Source organism: Neoarius graeffei, chromosome 1 (assembly GCF_027579695.1).
Source record: "Neoarius graeffei isolate fNeoGra1 chromosome 1, fNeoGra1.pri, whole genome shotgun sequence".
Classification (NCBI taxonomy): domain Eukaryota; kingdom Metazoa; phylum Chordata; class Actinopteri; order Siluriformes; family Ariidae; genus Neoarius; species Neoarius graeffei.
In genome coordinates this window covers 123,957,846-123,977,198 of record NC_083569.1, presented here as the reverse complement: position 1 = coordinate 123,977,198, position 19,353 = coordinate 123,957,846, and the positions used below count along the sequence as shown (strand labels likewise).

The window sequence follows — 19,353 nt, the reverse complement described above, 5'->3', positions numbered from 1 at the left end:
ATACTTTCAACCCTAAAACACTAGCTCAACTGCATTGTGCAATAAAAACAAGAGTGAACACTGAGTGTATTATTATTATTGTCTTATTTAGTGTGCCACTCGGGGAGAGGGAGGTACCTGTAAATTTTGGCAGGGCTAGGACCTTCGGTGGCCAAGTTATGAATTTTTAAATCCCCGCTCATGTGAGCAGCTGGAGCTAGGGCTCGTGTTAAAGTAGTTCGCAATCCACACTCGCGCCTAATGTTGGATCAGGCCAAGCCTGGGCTGCTTTGAAAGGTCTCGGAGAGAGGGGTGTGCCTGTAAATTTTGGCAGGGCTAGGACCATCACTGGCTGAGTTATGAATTTTTAAACTCGTGCCTACAGGGGCCTCCGTTTCACAGGCCATGTTATGACAATGTGTAACGCAGCTATGACAAACCAGATGCCCGCGGATTATGAATGAACTCAAGGTTTTAATGAGAACAATGCAAAAAGACAACGTACAAAAGCCAGGCCAGGTCAATACATTAAAGTGGTGTTTTATCTACATGGTGTATATATGGGTCTAATCTACTTCTAATTTTCTTCCAAAGGTTACAATGGGTGAATACATTGTGGCACGGTCCTGGGCTCACCCAACACTCAGGACTCCACTTCCCACAATCCCTCTCACACACCAGTCACTACCACGTGCACTCCGTCAGCCAACCCGGAGCCACTGCCTAGGAGTGGTTCCCCCGAGTTCTAATCATCATCACCTGTACCTTTTTGTTTCCACTTGTATTTATACCCCTTAGTTTGTTTTGTTCGTCGCACAGTATTGCCTCTACATTTCATGAGCCTACTGAGCATTATTATTCTGATTGTTTGCCAGTGTATGACCCTTTTTGCCTTCCGTTTTTTCCCGTTTTGCCTAGCCCCTGTGTTTGTTTGCCCGTTTCTCTTGCTTCCCGGTTTTTCGATCCTCGCCTGTCTTCCGATTACGATTTGCCTAGCCCCTGTGTTTAGATTGCCTGTGTTTACTAATTCCCGGTTCTTGGACTCTTGCCTGTTTCCTGATCACGATTTGTCTAGCCCTCGTTACTGTTTTGGATCTTTTGGTACACTATGTTAACACCAAATTTTATATACACTAAATTTATCTTCATAACATTTAAATATAACATTTTTATATGCACTACATTTATGTACACCACATTTATATGTTTATGCACACCATGTTTAAATACAACACTTTTATATACAACCCTGATTCCAAAAAAGTTGGGACAAAGTACAAATTGTAAATAAAAACGGAATGCAATAATTTACAAATCTCAAAAACTGATATTGTATTCACAATAGAACATAGACAACATATCAAATGTCGAAAGTGAGACATTTTGAAATCTCATGCCAAATATTGGCTCATTTGAAATTTCATGACAGCAACACATCTCAAAAAAGTTGGGACAGGGGCAATAAGAGGCTGGAAAAGTTAAAGGTACAAAAAAGGAACAGCTGGAGGACCAAATTGCAACTCATTAGGTCAATTGGCAATAGGTCATTAACATGACTGGGTATAAAAAGAGCATCTTGGAGTGGCAGCGGCTCTCAGAAGTAAAGATGGGAAGAGGATCACCAATCCCCCTAATTCTGTGCCGACAAATAGTGGAGCAATATCAGAAAGGAGTTCGACAGTGTAAAATTGCAATGAGTTTGAACATATCATCATCTACAGTGCATAATATCATCAAAAGATTCAGAGAATCTGGAAGAATCTCTGTGCGTAAGGGTCAAGGCCGGAAAACCATACTGGGTGCCCGTGATCTTCAGGCCCTTAGATGGCACTGCATCACATACAGGCATGCATACAGGTATTGGAAATCACAAAATGGGCTCAGGAATATTTCCAGAGAACATTATCTGTGAACACAATTCACCGTGCCATCCACTGTTGCCAGCTAAAACTCTATAGTTCAAAGAAGAAGCCGTATCTAAACATGATCCAGAAGCGCAGACGTCTTCTCTGGGCCAAGGCTCATTTAAAATGGACTGTGGCAAAGTGGAAAACTGTTCTGTGGTCAGACGAATCAAAATTTGAAGTTCTTTATGGAAATCAGGGACGCCGTGTCATTCAGACTAAAGAGGAGAAGGACGACCAGAGTTGTTATCAGCGCTCAGTTCAGAAGCCTGCATCTCTGATGGTATGGGGTTGCATTAGTGCGTGTGGCATGGGCAGCTTACACATCTGGAAAGACACCATCAATGCTGAAAGGTATATCCAGGTTCTAGAGCAACATATGCTCCCATCCAGACGACGTCTCTTTCAGGGAAGACCTTGCATTTTCCAACATGACAATGCCAAACCACATACTGCATCAATTACAGCATCATGGCTGCGAAGAAGAAGGGTCCGGGTACTGAACCGGCCAGCCTGCAGTCCAGATCTTTCACCCATAGAAAACATTTGGCGCATCATAAAATGGAAGATACGACAAAAGAGACCTAAGACAGTTGAGCAACTAGAATCCTACATTAGACAAGAATGGGTTAACATTCCTATCCCTAACCTTGAGCAACTTGTCTCCTCAGTCCCCAGACGTTTACAGACTGTTGTAAAGAGAAAAGGGGATGTCTCACAGTGGTAAACATGGCCTTGTCCCAACTTTTTTGAGATGTGTTGTTGTCATGAAATTTTAAATCACCTAATTTTTCTCTTTAAATGATACATTTTCTCAGTTTAAACATTTGATATGTCATCTATGTTCTATTCTGAATAAAATATAGAATTTTGAAACTTCCACATCATTGCATTCCGTTTTTATTTACAATTTGTACTTTGTCCCAACTTTTTTGGAATCGAGGTTGTACACTGTCAGAGTGCAGACACTTACAGATGCAATTGCAGGGCAGAGCAGGTGTATCGCAAACTGGTGAACAAATCCAAATTGTAAGACGAGAATCAGAGTAACGTTCATGCCAAAGATCAGTTGAGGTATGAACAGGATGTCAAAGGTAAACCACAGTCTCAGAGTTGGTAAATCTGTAGCGAATAGTCAGAACAACTAGAGTCAGGTCAAAACAACAAAGGGCTCAGTATGACCAGGTACGGAAACACAGAACAATACTTCACAAAGGCCTGGAGTGTTTGGTGTGTCTATATATGGAGTGTGATTTGCAAAAGGTGTACTCCCAATAAGGACTTGGAAGAGGGAGGGCGCTGTGGCAGTTGGGAGTCGTAGTCCGTTGCAACCATGTTTGAAGGCTGCCACAAACTTGTGCTGTCACTGATATACGTCACTGATATTTTGGGGACTGGCGCCAATGGAACTCCCTCCAGATCAATACAAGTAAAACCAAGGAACTGGTGGTGGATTTCTGCAGAATGAGGTTCTCTTCACCTACCCCAGTGAACATTCAGGGAAAGGACATTGAGAGTGTTAGGAGCTACAAGTACCTGGGTGTTCATCTGAACAATAAACTGGACTGGACTGATCACACACCTGTCCTGTACAAGAAAGGCCAGAGCAGACTCCACCTGCTGAGGAGGCTCAGGGCCTTTGGAGTACAGGGTCCACTTCTGAACTCTTTTTATGACTCTGTGGTGGCATCAGCCATATTCTATGGAGTTGTCTGTTGGGGAAGCAGTATCACAACAGCAGAGAGGAAGCAACTTAATAAGCTGATTAGGAAGGCAGGATCTGTCCTGGGCTGTGCACTGGATTCAGTGGACATAGTGGGGGAGAGAAGGATGTTGGCCAAGTTGTCATCCTTAATGGCGAACACCTCCCATCCACTGCAGGAGACAGTAGCAGCACTGGGCAGCTCCTTCAGTGACCGGCTCCTCCATCTGCAGTGTGTTAAGGAGAGATACAGCAGCTCCTTCCTCCCTACTGCTGTGAGACTGTACAACCGGCACCTCACCAAGCACAGCACCAGACGCTCCTCACAATAATCAACAATACTGTCCAGATCACTTCTACCGTACATCCATAGAGACCCCTCTGAATGTATACTGTGTTCACTGACTATCAGCATCAGTACTTTACAGAAAACTGCTAGCTACACATTGTTAAAATGGCTTCTGTGCAATATATCTACTTACTTGTGCGATACTACCTGTGTAATACTGGTAATAATACCTGTGCAATACTTATACGGTACGTGCAATACCACCTGCGTAATACACTTATGTTAACTGTATATCTGCAAACCTGTTAATTTATGCAAATTTGTTAATTTTTATCTTTAAATTTGTAGTTTATTTCTTTTGATACAGTATATACCCTTTTTTGTATACTTAGTACTTTTGCACTACTCCTTCACTGCCTTATCTTTTTCTCTTTCTATATTTTGCTGCTGTAACAATGTAAATTTCCCCTTGTGGGATAATAAAAGGCAATCTTATCTTATCTTATCTTATCTTATCTTATCTTATCTTATCTTATCTTATCTTATCTTATCTTATCAGGTCATATAATGCAACATTTTTATATACATACATTTATACACACTGCATTTAAATACACTACATTTAAATCCACCACTTTTATCTCCACTAGATTTATATACAGTACATTTATATTACTTATATACAGTATAGTTATATACAGCACATTTGAATTCCATTTTCAGGAGCAACAATCCTCTCCTTTTTGAATATAACATAAAATGTATCATTGATATTTATGACAGCATGGCCCCAAGTGATTTATTCCTGTCACCCCACAGCATTTTGCCAACAACTAGAATCATTTACTTATTAAAGGTCAGGACTTCTTCTTCTTGCTGCTCCCATCTGTTCCGCACATTTGATTTGACATAGGGTTTTATACCGGATGCCCTTCCTGATGCAACCCTCCCCAATCTATCCAGGCTTGAGACCAGTATGTACTGGCTTGTGCAACCCCACTGGCTGGGTATTTTTACCTAACCTGCATGTCTTTGAACTTCAGGAGAAAACCGGAGCACCCGGAGGAAGCCCTGACAGACACAGGGTCCCCAGTGGCCAGATTTGGTCTCCTAGTCAATGCCAAACCAGCTTCACTGGGAGACCAAATTTTAAACCAAGTTATGTCTTATCATTTGGTTCAATCAGTTGCAATTAATTAACCAAGTACCATGTAAGTATACATTTAACAAGGAAAACGAAGATCTATGTTATAAGATATACACACAAGATCATGTTGGTTAAGAAAAACAAAACTAAAATTTGGTTACTGAGATGGCTGATGTCAGAATCCGATGTCATTACTTTGAGTGTCTTTGACATACCATTTGTGCTTGGTAATTGCTCTTGATAGCTGTGTAGTCACTGTAGTGTGTTTGTCTGTATGGTGATTGGTGAACCATTTTGCATCACAGAATATGCCGCAGCGGTGCAGCCGCATGGACTCTGGAGCCTGTGATTGTATTGCCCAGACCAGTTGGTCTCCTCGTGGAAAATCCTTAAAAAAATGCTCTGCACAGGGAGAACATGCAAACTCCACACAGAAAGACCTCATCGGTCATGAGGTTCGAACCCAGAACCTTCTTTCTGTGAGGCATCAGTGCTAACCACTGCACCACCACCCTATTAAAGATCAGGACTAACATGTCATAACTTTTATCCAGTTGTTGTTGCATTTAAGTTACAGATTTCAGACGTGACAGGTTTTTTTTTTTAGGAATAGGGGTAGTACACTTCAAAAAAAATTTCATATCAAGTGAAAATATTGATTTTATCCAATAGCTCTTATTATGGTATTAAAATAAAATCTAAGCTTATATAGGATAATTGTAGACACTTTATTAATTTCAAGATTATTTCAATTAAATTACATTATCTTACGACCCTCACTCCTCACTGGCAAAACAATCCTGATATTAACTTGAGATTTAAAAAAGGGGGGGATTGTAAGAGAAAAGTCACGATGTGGAGGAAGTAAGTCCAGGAGAAAAAAAAAAACAGAAATCCAGTGAACTGAGAGATTGATATAAAGCCATCAGTGAAGTCAGATGGAAACAAAAGTGGTTCCTGATTTCATTCATCTAATGCATCAGAGATTAGTCATTAGAGCTGATGATAAAAATAATCACAAAGCAACTGCATTGTCCTCTGGTGACAAACAAATAATAATAAATCGCGCTAATATCTGCTATGCAGATGACACCCAAATTTATTTTGCTCTATCGCCTAATGATTAGGGGCAGCACGGTGGTGTAGTGGTTAGCGCTGTCGCCGCACAGCAAGAAGGTCTGGGTTCAAGCCCTGTGGCCGGCGAGGGCCTTTCTGTGCGGAGTTTGCATGTTCTCCCCGTGTCCGCGTGGGTTTCCTCCAGGTGCTCCGGTTTCCCCCACATTCCAAAGACATGCAGGTTAGGTTAACTGGTGACTCTAAATTGACCGTAGGTGTGAATGGTTGTCTGTGTCTATGTGTCAGCCCTGTGATGACCTGGCGACTTGTCCAGGGTGTACCCCGCCTTTCGCCCGTAGTCAGCTGGGATAGGCTCCAGCTCGCCTGCGACCCTGTAGAACAGGATAAAGCGGCTAGAGATAATGAGATGAGAGAATGAGACCTAATGATTATGCCCCCCTTGAATGTCTCTACCAGTGTATCGACCAAATCAACAGCTGGAGGTCACAAAATTTTCTCCAGCTGAACTCAGATAAAACAGAAGTAATTCTATTTGGGAAAAAAGATGAAAGACTCAGGATTACCACTATTCTTGACACAAAGGGGATTAAAACTAAAGAAATGGTTAAAAATCTTGGTATTTTCATTGACAGCGAGCTAAACTTTGACAGTCACATGAAAGCAATCACTAAATCGGCATTTTATCACCTAAAAAACATTTCCAAACTAAGAGGACTTATGTCAAAAAATGATCTGGAAAAACTTATCCATGCCTTCATCTCTAGTAGGGTTGATTACTGCAATGGCCTTTTCACAGGCCTGCCAAAAAAAGACCATCAAACGACTTCAGCTGGTTCAAAATGCAGCGGCTAGGGTTCTCACACGAACAAAAAGAACAGAGCACATTACTCCAATTCTAAGGTCCCTTCACTGGCTTCCAGTAAGCTACAGAATTGACTTTAAAGTATTGCTGCTGGTGTACAAATCTCTAAATGGTACAGGGCCCAATTACCTCTCTGATATGTTGCAGCGGCCTAACCCAATCAGATCTACCAGATCGCAGCAGCAAAATTTACTATTAAAACCTGTTGTTAAAACAAAGTGTGGTGAAGCAGCTTTTAGCTACTATGCAGTACAGCTCTGGAACCAACTGCCAGAGGACATCAAAAATGCTCCTGCTGTTGGCAGCTTCAAATCTAGACTACCAAGCTGTTTTCAGATGCTTTCTGCTAACCGATAAATAACATCTTTACATGTTTTAAACTTTACTTAACGTTTACAGTCTTTGCATGTTTTAAACTTTACTTAACTTTTATTCTATTTTATTCTGCTGTTTTTTACTGAACTTTTACTGCATTTTATTACTTTATTTCTACTATTGTTTAATTATTATTTTTTTCTCTCTTCTGCCCCCTTTATTTTATGTAATTTTATTTTCTATCGTTTACTGTTTTGCTTTTATCTCTGTAAAGCACACTGAACTGCCACTGTGTATGAAATGCGCTATAGAAATAAACTTGCCTTGCCTTGCCTAATACGATGGAATAATATTTCTCAGGAGGAACAGAAGTCAATCGTAAATAAATGCTTTGAGGTGCTACGTCTGTCCATGCAGAACTGCAGAAAGCTGTGGGGAAATTTACCTCTTACACCTTTAATCACCAGAAGTTTGGGAGGAAATCACATTATCTCAAGTGTACAGTGGTGCTTGAAAGTTTGTGAACCCTTTAGAATTTCCTACATTTCTGCATAAATATGACCAAAAACAACATCAGATTTTCACACAAGTCCTAAAAGTAGATAAAGAGAACCCAGTTAAACAAATGAGACAAAAATATTATACTTGGTCATTTATTTATTGAGGAAAATGATCCAATATTACATATCTGTGAGTGGCAAAAGTATGTGAACCTCGAGGATTAGCAGTTAATTTGAAGGTGAAATTAGAGTCAGGTGTTTTCATTCAATGGGATGACAATCAGGTGTGAGTGGGCACCCTGTTTTATTTAAAGAACAGAGATCTATCAAAGTCTGATCTTCACAACACATGTTTGTGGAAGTGTATCATGACACGAACAAAGGAGATTTCTGAGGACCTCAGAAAAAGCGTTGTTGATGCTCATCAGGCTGGAAAAGGTAACAAAAGCATCTCTAAAGAGTTTGGACTCCACCAATCCACAGTCAGACAGATTGTGCACAAATGGAGGAAATTCAAGACCATTGTTACCCTCCCCAGGAGTGGTCGACCAACAAAGATCACTCCATGAGCAAGGTGTGTAATAGTCGGCGAGGTCACAAAGGACCCCAAGGTAACTTCTAAGCAACTGAAGACCTCTCTCACATTAACATTAGCCAATGTTCATGAGTCCACCATCAGGAGAACACTGAACAACAATGGTGTGCATGGCAGGGTTGCAAGGAGAAAGCCACTGCTCTCCAAAAAGAACATTGCTGCTCGTCTGCAGTTTGCTAAAGATCATGTGGACAAGCCAGAAGGCTATTGGAAAATGTTTTGTGGACAAATGAGATCAAAATAGAACTTTTTGATTTCAATGAGAAGCGTTATGTTTGGAGAAAGGAAAGCACTGCATTCCAACATAAGAACCTTATCCCATCTGTGAAACATGGTGGTGGTAGTATCATGGTTTGGGCCTGTTTTGCTGCATCTGGGCCAGGATGGCTTGCCATCATTGTTGGAACAAGGAATTCTGAATTATACCAGCAAATTCTAAAGGAAAATATCAGGACATCTGTCCATGAACTAAATCTCAAGAGAAGGTGGGTCATGCAGCAAGACAACGACCCTAAGCATACAAGTCGTTCTACCAAAGAATGGTTAAAGAAGAATAAAGTGAATGTTTTGGAATGACCAAGTCAAAGTCCTGACCTTAATCCAATCGAAATGTTGTGGAAGGACCTGAAGCGAGCAGTTCATGTGAGGAAACCCACCAACATCCCAGAGTTGAAGCTGTTCTGTACGGAGGAATGGGCTAAAATTCCTCCAAGCTGGTGTGCAGGACTGATCAACAGTTACCGCAAACGGTTAGTTGCAGTTATTGCTGCACAAGGGGGTCACACCAGATACTGAATGCAAAGGTTCACATACTTTTGCCACTCACAGATATGTAATATTGGATCATTTTCCTCAATAAATAAATGACCAAGTATAATATTTTTATCTCATTTGTTTAACTGGGTTCTCTTTATCTACTTTTAGGACTTGTGTGAAAATCTGATGATGTTTTAGGTCATATTTATGCAGAAATATAGAAAATTCTAAAGGGTTCACAAACTTTCAAGCACCACTGTAGTTAGCATGCTACGTGTCTGATTTATGCTAGTTCTGTGGGATGAGGTTTACACATGTTGTAAGGAACTCCAAACACACCTTGGCAGAAGTGAATTAAATTCAGTGTTTCAGAGCTGTTTGTATCTGTTATAGACACCAGTATGACAAAACGTTTTGGAGATATTCCTCCTAAAACAATAGAGAGGAGATGACTGGGCGCTCTACAAACAAGAAGAATCAGTTTGGCCCACTGGGAATTGTCGTCAAGCATGGATTGCATGGATCCAGGTTTTTACTGAGTCAGTTGTGAGGTATGGATCACTAGTCAGCTTCCAGGCTATGCTAAAACCTGCGTGAGGTCCTCCATGAACTTTACAAGCAGTGCTGCTATTACTGATGCCTCCATGGATATTCCTGGTCTGAACCTGAGCCAGCAGGAATATTACCTCTCCATATAATACCAGATTGACTGCAGGCTTCTTGATTATAAATAAACCATACCATCATGTTTTCGTTCACAACACTGGCAGTTTCTTTCTCCTCTCCTTGCTTTAATATTATAGTTCAATACTTCTATGACATTTTTGTGATCCTGTACTCCTCTTGTGTTTGTCAAATTAAATATGCCCCACCCCTGGGGGTGTGTCTTGCTCTACAGTACAATATAGTTTCAGTCTTCGGTGCATTTTTCAGCTGTGTGTCTTCACACACATTATTCCCTTTTACAACAAAGGATAAAGGTTGGATAAATGTTTATTTGCATGGAAGAGTTTTGGAGACTTCTCTTACAGGAACCAGGAATGCTCAGACTGATGAAGAATTCAATCTCCAACAATAACACAGGGTGTGAAATCCTCCACAGCTGGAAAAAAACCCACTCTTCACTCTTCCATATTTAGCTCACTCGCTAAGCTATAGAGATCTTGCAGTCACGTGACCGGAAAGTACACAACCACCATCTTGTCGGTCAAAAACACCACTGAATACTGCTGCACTCGTGTACAGAATGGATCAATTTCAACCGACAGACTACACGGCTCATTTTTCTAATGAACAGATAACTAGATATATGTCTAAAATAAACGATCTACAGATTTGTGACCCTTATGGCTTTCCGGACGGAGTTTTCACGACCAGATTTTGAACTGCCAGCGGAATACCCGGACATGTATAATTACCTCATTAACTTTCTCTCGCTGTTCAGTGATGAAGCACTGCGTGCTTATAAATCTCTGCACAGTTATCTTTACAGAAATTCAGGATTTGTCAGCGACTCAGATGTGGCATCTTGTAAACAAGAATCCTCATTGGATGGGTAAGTCACTTAAGTATTGAGTATAGCACTGACCAGCCGATTATAGAATAAGGTAATTCCAAATCGTCCGTGTTGTTTACATGGATCTGGCGTTGGAGAGGTAGAGGCTTGGCAGTGGAGATTTGAGTAGCTGTTTTCTGAGCTTAGTCAACAGGCCGGCTCTGCAGCCTCGCTTTTGCTTCCGCTCCTGGCACCGCCTCCTTCGCTTTGCTTCCGATAACAATCCACGGAGACCCTGCTGGTCTCGCTATCTCGTCCGGAATGTTTTTTTTTTTTTCTCGTCCGGAATGTTGTGCATGCGATGGAAATCGCTACAAACCGTCATTTTCTGCTGGAAACCAATGTCCAGTAAGTCCATACGGTTGTAGTGGATATTGAAGTCCGGTACAGACGAACAACACGCAAAAATACACACAAAAAACATAAAAAACATGCACAGGTAGGGAGAGCTTGTAGCCGCAGCCGTTGTAGTAGAATTGTATATAGTAGGGTTTTCCAGAAGAAAAGGTAGAAGTAAAAGCAGAAGTAGAACCAGAAGTAGAAGTAGAAGGCGGAATATGGCGTTTGACCGACAAGATGGCGTCTGTCACAATCTGGATCGGCTGTGACGTCACATGCAAGTGCTCCATTGTGAGGTTTGTTCAGTTAGGGTAGGAATGTGGCTTATCGCTATTGGTTGTTCAAGCACTTCAACATTTCCTGTTTCTGAAGGAAGCATGTCAGCATATAGAATCCAATCACAGCTCTCGTGCAGATGTTACAGTAGTGTTCTCTTCAAACCATATTGAAATCATTTCTATGGATTATTAAATATTAAAATATAACTTCATGGGAGAGAAAAAAAAATGTCCCGAAGATCAACTTTCATTTTTCAACTTTCCATGAGACGTGAAATATGTCTAGACTTGCCGCTGTAGTGTCCTCATTATCGCAAGCAAGTCTCAATCCTCAAACCTCAGAAGTTTATTTATTTATTTATTGATTTATTTATTTTCTGAAAGCTCCCAGGACTCTGAAATGCCACAAGGGAAGAAAGACAAAATGCCAACTTTTCAGTCTGGCATACGTTAGAGAACGTTGAAGCCAAATCAACAGCGGTGGGTGAGCATTCGCATGCACGTGAGCTTTATTTATGAGATAATGAAGGAAAGAAAGACACACTGTCACACTCAGCAGGTGCAGCACTGCTTTATTATTCAGAGCTGAGATGCTGTTTTTCTCTGACTGCCACAGATAAAACGAAAAATAAATCACTAATCGAGTGACCTTTACTAATATCGATTAGGCTGTCCTCAGAAACATCTCTTTATGCTTCTTATAATGATAACTCCATAACACTGTACTGTAAATTACCGTCAAAATCATTACACCTGGGTTTATCATATCCCCAAAAACAGACTGTTCTGAAAAGGCTTATCATTATTTTTAAAAAAAAAGAGTTCGCTTGTCTTGAACTGATTTTATTTTCAGTTTTAAAGATTTGTGCATTAATATGCCAACATGAACATAACTAATGCACTCGTTCTAATTCATTATCGTTTCTATGGTAACAACTCATTCACAGGGACTTGTACAGCAGACACTCCACTGATAATAAAAAAAAGTGTGTAATTGTTGACACGATGCAGTTTTCTTCAAGTAAGGAGATGTTTATGTAACGTTTATGGATTGAGACTACACTGCCAGTGCTTTGTAAAAGTCAGACCTAAAGCTGGACCGAGGAGTTTACGCTCCCTTGCATTTTCTCAGTAATGTGATAAGCTGGTGAAGAAACTCATTATGAAGTGTATGTCATTTCTCCGAGACGTACCTGTACTGTATGGTCTCTGATGTGGTGGAGGCTCGCAGCTTCGTCATGAGAATGCGGACGATGTTGAACAGGAACACGAAGTTTATCTACAGCAGAGAAAAAAACATCACATAACATCACATATATCATGTTCACATGTGTACGGAATGTATATTTTACACACACACACACACACACACACACACACCAGTTATATAATGATTTTTTTTTTTCCAGGGCAATAATGTAAAGCTTTATCTAATTAAAAATGCATACATTTGCATACTTAATAACCAAATTCAAGTTTGTTTGTTTACACTGTTAGACTGAAGATATTTATTTTACAGTGAGGACATGTCCCATGGAAAAATTTTTACAATAATATATAATTTAATGTCAACTTTTCAGCATAAAATCAAACACCAATCCAACAATAACTGACATTTTGGGAAATTCTTCTGGAATAATATTCTAATTATGGATGCAGCAGAATGTGGAATATATCATGAACACAGCTATCTGGAAAATTTTGGTTCTAAATTTTGGGGAAAAAAACAACAAAAACAAAAAACACTAGTTATAAATAAAAATACACAATGTGTTTGTAATCTAGTCAGTCATCATCATCATCATTAGCCATCATCATGTTTTCCCCACGTGGCACAGTATGGGCCTTGGGGCGCTCCTAGTGGGATAAGGGTAGAAATATGACACCCATCAGGTCCTTTGAGGCTATCTTGTCCATCATCACTCTCCTTGCCTGTTGGGTATCCATACCCAACAGCACCTCAACTCCTACTTTCCTAGGAGTTCTGATATCAAACAACACCTGCTTTTGAAGTGCACTGTTCTCAAGTTACCAGATATATCGGATATACTTAAGATGTTGGCCGTAACAGAAGTTGTGGATAGGAAGCATGTTGGTGATCTCACACAGTTGTTTGTTTGATATTTTAAAGCTCCAGTCCAGCTTTCCATCTGCTTGAGTTTGTGGATAAACATTTTTCACCTGTTCTTTCCTGCTAGGTACATTTTTACACACATATCCACCTTACACCATCCTTCTCAAGAAACCATGCCATATGGTGTCAACTTTATCCAGTTCACTTTCCATTAAAGCCCAAGCCTGTATACAATACAGAATGCAGGAATGCACACATGTTGTGAAAAATTTCACTCTTGTTGATAACTGGATTCGATGGGCTAGTCCTGGGTATGACTTTAAACTGCAACCAGTAGTGAGTCTCAGGTCTGGGAGGACTTGATTATTGGGGACAGTGGAGTTACCGCTTAATCACCGTTGCTCCCAGGTCTGTTCTGACCCAGAGTCATAGCGCCTGCCTGGGTTCCAGCTATGGGTTAAATAGTATATCACCAATAATGTGCTGGCAGCAGGGCGCTTTTCGGTGCAATGTGGCAGATGAATCCAACAGGGTCAATGGCACACCACCAGATGACATGCGGAAGAGCCACTCAAATGGCCAGCAGATGTCATCACTTGGCAAGTCAGTTGTCACTGCGGGGTAACTTCCATACCCGTCAGGTCTGTGGCACTTTTGTGCACCACTTGGCATCAAGTCTGGACGTCCAAAGAGACAACACGATGGGGGCATGACATCATTTGTCTTACCTTACTGTGTAATGTGCTTTGTTAGGTGAGGACAGGAGCTCATGAGGCCAGGCATTCCAAGACAGCTCTGTCAGGCTGTTCATGCTGTCACTGTGGACAGCTCTGTCACTCTGGTCTGGGCCTCGCAGCCCATCTGCATTTCTGCACATCCTAATGAAGTAATCATCATCGCTAGTGATGGACAGCCACTGCCAATGATGACAATGACAATTCAGTGGTCTGTCAGCACATGCTTTAGCTCATTCCACCTGGACAACAAGTTGTGCTGACGCAGAGCTGCGGCCTCTCTAGTAGCTCTGTCTGTATCATCTTTCTTTGATTTTAGTACTTTCTTTTAGCATTTTTCTTTTAGTCTTTTTACAACTACACACATCTGGTGTGTATTATTATTATATCTTATGGATATTTCTGGTGTCAACATGCAATGCAGCAGAGATTTTTGTGTTTATACTTGGGAATAACTGCTCACCCTATGACCGAGGGGACGTGAGGGCATTGTCCACTCAATACCTGCGGAATTGAGGAGGAGGTACCGGGGTTGCAGAGCTGGGGCCAAGCACAAGGCTAAGAAGATGGAAGGGCAGTGGAGGTACAAACCCTCAGTTCCGTTGGTGCTTATGGGGAATGTGAACTCACTAACCAACAAAACTGATGAGCTGGCAGGACTGGTGAAAACCCAGAAGCTCTACAGGGAGTGTAGTTTGTTGTGTTTCACGGAGACGTGGCTTAACAGCGACACACTGGATTTTAATGTAGAGCTACCTGGATTCACTACAGTGAGAGCAGACAGGGATGCGAAGCTGAGCGGCAAACGCAAAGGTGGGGGACTTGCACTGTTTATTAACACCAGATGGTGCAACCCGGGACACATAAACATTAAGGTGATCATCTGCTGCTGGGACATTGAACTGTTAGCGGTGAGTCTCTGACCATATTATATGCCTCGGGAGTTTACACACGCCATTTTCACCTGTGTTTACATTCCTCCGCGTGCGGATGTGCAGGCAGCGTGTGGCGTCATTCACTCCACCATAACAGCGCTGCAGACACAACACCCTGAGGCTTTCTTTGCAATCTCTGGGGATTTTAACCATGTCACTCTGGACTCCACTCCCCCTGCCTTTCATCAGGTTGTGGACTGTCCCACTAGGAAAAACAGGACCATAGACCTATTGTATGCCAATGTAAGGGACACATACAGGGCAATCCCACTACCACCGCTGGGGAGATCTGACCATAATCTGGTTCTCCTACAGCCTCAGTACAAACCAATGGTTCTGAGGCAGCCCACCACCATGCGTTCATTCAGGACCTAGTCTCCCAAGGCAGAGGAAACTCTTAAGGACTGCTTCGAGATGACCGACTGGAATGTACTGTTAGACCTGCATGGGGAGGACATTGAGGAGGTGACACACTGCATAATGGACTACTTGAACTTTTACAGGAACATTGCTGTTCCCACAAAAACTGTATGCTGCTTTACAAACAAGCAGCCCTGGATTACCCGTGAAGTCAAGGGCCTCCTCAACCAAAAGTAGAGGGCGTTCAAAGATGGAGACAAGTCAGAGCTGAAGCACATACAAGGGGAACTCAAAGTCCGGCTAAAAGAGGCCAAGGAGTTATACAGGAAAAAGGTGGAATAGAAGCTGCAAGAAAACAACATGAAGGAGGTCTGGGATGGGATGAAAACCATCACAGGCTGCAAGAAGAACAGCGGCAGCTCAGCAGATGGGGGCAAGGACATGGCAAACCAGTTTAACCACTTCTTCAACAGGTTTGATTGTCCTGCTCCTGCTGCCCCCTCCTCCCCTCCTCCTGCAGCAGTTGTCACCTCGTCACCATCACCGGCAGATCAGCCCTCACCCCCACCACCAACATCATCATCATCAGAGCCATCAACACCTCCTGCAGATGGAATACACATCCACTCCCCCAGTCCCCCCATCTTCACCGCAGACCAAGTCAGGAGAGAGCTGAGGAGACTCCACCCCAAGAAGGCAGCAGGCCCGGACAAGGTGTGTCCCAGGATGCTGAGGGCCTGTGCTGCCCAACTGCTGGAGCCTGTCCAACATGTCTTTAACCTGAGTCTTTGCCTCGGGAGGGTTCCTGTCATGTGGAAGATGTCGTGCCTCATTCCAGTTCCCAAGAAAATACATCCAAAGGAACTGAATGACTACAGGCTGGTCGCTTTGACATCACACATGATGAAGACCATGGAGCGACTGCTGCTGAACCTCCTCAGACCCCAGGTCCACCATCCTGAGGACCCACTGCAGTTCGCGTACCAGGAGAAGGTGGGAGTGGATGACGCCATCCTCTATCTTCTACACAGGAACCACTCTCATCTGGACAAGGGGAGCGACACAGTGAGGATCATGTTTTTTGACTTCTCCAGTGCCTTTAACACCATCCAGCCCCTTCTATTGAGAGACAAGTTGCAGGAGATGGAGGTGGACACACATCTGGTCTCCTGGATCACAGACTACCTGACCGGGAGACCACAACATGTCAGGATCAGGGACGGCATTTCTGACATGGTGATAAGCAGCACGGGAGCACCACAAGGGACTGTGCTCTCTCCAGTTCTGTTCACTCTCTACACATCAGACTTCAAATACATCTCGGAGTCTTGCCACATGCAGAAGTTCTCAGACGATACTGCGATTGTGGGATGTGTTCATGATGGACAGGAGGAGGAGTACAGGAGCCTGATACAGGACTTTGTGTTGTGGTGTAAATCCAACCACCTGCAGCTGAGCATTGGCAAAACAAAAGAAATGTTTGTGGACTTTAGAAGGTCCAGGCCGACTCTGCAGCCAATCTCTATTGAGGGGGTCGATGTGGAGATGGTCAGGACCTACAAGTACCTGGGTGTACATCTGGATGACAAGCTGGACTGGACAGTGAACACTGATACCCTCTACAGGAAGGGTCAGAGCAGACTCTACTTCCTGAGGAGGCGTGGGTCCTTCAGGATCTGCCAAAAGCTGCTGCTGATGTTCTATCAGTCTGTGGTAGCCAGTGTCCTCTTCTGTGCTGTAGTGTGTTGGGGAGGCAGCATTAAGAAGAGAGATGCTGGACGGCTCGACAGGCTGGTGAGGAAAGCTGGCTCTGTGCTGGGAACTGAGCTGGAGTCCCTTACATCAGTGGCAGAGTGAAGGGCCCTGAGCAAACTGCTCTCAATCATGGACAATGTTCACCACCCTCTGCATGGCACCATCATCAGGCACAGGAGCTCGTTCAGTGGCAGACTGTTGTCTCTGCCCTGCACCATGGACAGATTCAGGAAGTCTTTTGTCCCTCAGGCCATTAGACTGTTCAACTCCTCCTGGCTCAGCAAAAATAAAACTCTGTGACTCTGCTGTACTCAGGACTAGTTACACTGCTCATTTCACGTCCATTGCACTTTTCTGCTGCTTACATAGATGTACATTATATGCATAGATGGGTATATACAGATATTTGTAGATAAGCCAGTATGTTATAATGTACCTACACTTATATATTATACATACTGCTATATATACTGTACTAACTTAATATTTACATATTAATTTAATATTATATAGCGTATACTATCACACTATTACATGTACTATATGTACTGATATGTACTTTAACTATGCCTATTATGTAATAGACTATGCTTTTTTATTTATCATATACCACTAAACACACTGCACATGTATGTAACTGTCCACAAAGTATTTGCACTGCTCATTACACTCTTATTTGCACTGTGACTGGTTACTGCCAACTGCACTACCTCACTAATTCCGACACTGACAGCTGTATATTCTATTACTTGCTCTTATTGGTAATGTTTTATTTCTTTAGTATTTTGTATTTTAGTTTTTTATACGATTTCCTTGTATAATGCTACAGTAGTTAGTTTTGTATTGATCTTGTGCAATGTGGAAATGTTACTGGATACCTTGAATTTCCCTCTGGGATTAATAAAGTATCATCTAATCTAATCATTCCATTTCTGAAAAGTGGCCCCAATCCTGGCATGCAAGAAATGTGAGGTATTCATTTTATTGTTTGTCATGGTATATCCAAGGTATTTGAAACTTTGTATGTTCTTGATTTTATTATTTCCAACAGTTATCAAGTTTAGTTTAGTTTATTTGTCACAACTGCAAAATGTTACAGACCAAAAAGATTATCTATATACACAAACAAAAATCAAACATAAAAAATACTATGAAACAAAAAATTAATTTTTGTGACTGGAAAAGGAAACAGGACTCTCGTCCCAATTGACAACCCTTCCCACAAAGGGAAAAATGTATATATACACTAATTTAAAGGAATAAAAAAAATTGTACTTTAAAAGGAGTTCATTTAGGCTAAAAAAAAGTCAATCTTAATTTGGTTGTCAAAATATATAATAATGAGATATATAAAATGTCTAAACAACCTACATATAATGACTAATACAGTTTATGGGGCTTGATAAAATGCTTGTTTCATGTAGTAGAAAGAGTTAATGCAGGTTTTGAATTTGTACAGAGACTGTTGATATTTCATTTCGCTTGGGAGGCTATTCCACAGATCGATCAATCTTGGAAAGAATGAAGACCTGTAGTAATTCTGCTTGAACTTCACCATTGGAACAAGATTATTCTTGTCAAAGTTTCTTGTTTGGTACCTTGTTTCATTAGGAACCAGGAGATAATTTCCTTCTTCTGTGATAGCTTGTACATTCTTAAACTTGTATAGTTGGACCAGGTCAAATATCTGACATCTGTGTTCCAGTGGTTGGAGTTCCAGTATGAACAGCCTTTCATTGTATGTCAAGTCCTTGGGATAATTAAGGACGAACTTGGTGGTTCGTCGCTGTATATTCTCAATGAGCCGCTGATGTTTGACAGTGCATGGTGACCAAACACAGGAAGCATATTCAGGCTGTGGTCTCACTAGTGAGCAGTAAAGATGCTTCCTGGTTCTTATATCAGTGATGTATCTTCCACATGTACGCTTCACCAGGCCAAAGGCCTTGCTTGCCTTGGCACACATATTTTCAATATGTTTGGACCATGACAGATCACAGGAGACTGTAACACTGAGGTCTTGGGTGTGGTCATCCTTTTCAAGAATTTCGTTGCCCAGATGATACTGTACATCAGGTGAGCATTCAGATCTCTTCTTGGTCATGTGTAAGACTTTGCATTTGCTCATATTAAATAGCATGTTGGAGTCGACGCTCCATTGATGAAGATTACTGATGTCATTTTGAAGTGATGGCTT

At 41.8% G+C, this 19,353-nt stretch overlaps 1 protein-coding gene across 3 annotated transcripts in view; it reads right to left on the bottom strand.

Annotated features, from left to right (window-relative positions):
* The window catches only part of LOC132889736 (corticotropin-releasing factor receptor 2), a 191,202-nt gene that overhangs the window by 40,632 nt on the left and 131,217 nt on the right, over positions 1–19,353 (bottom strand). For all 3 annotated transcript variants that reach the window (XM_060926535.1, XM_060926543.1, XM_060926552.1), the window contains exon 9: positions 12,492–12,577. In XM_060926535.1, the coding sequence (XP_060782518.1) occupies positions 12,492–12,577 (86 nt within the window). The remainder of the gene's footprint in view (positions 1–12,491; positions 12,578–19,353) is intronic.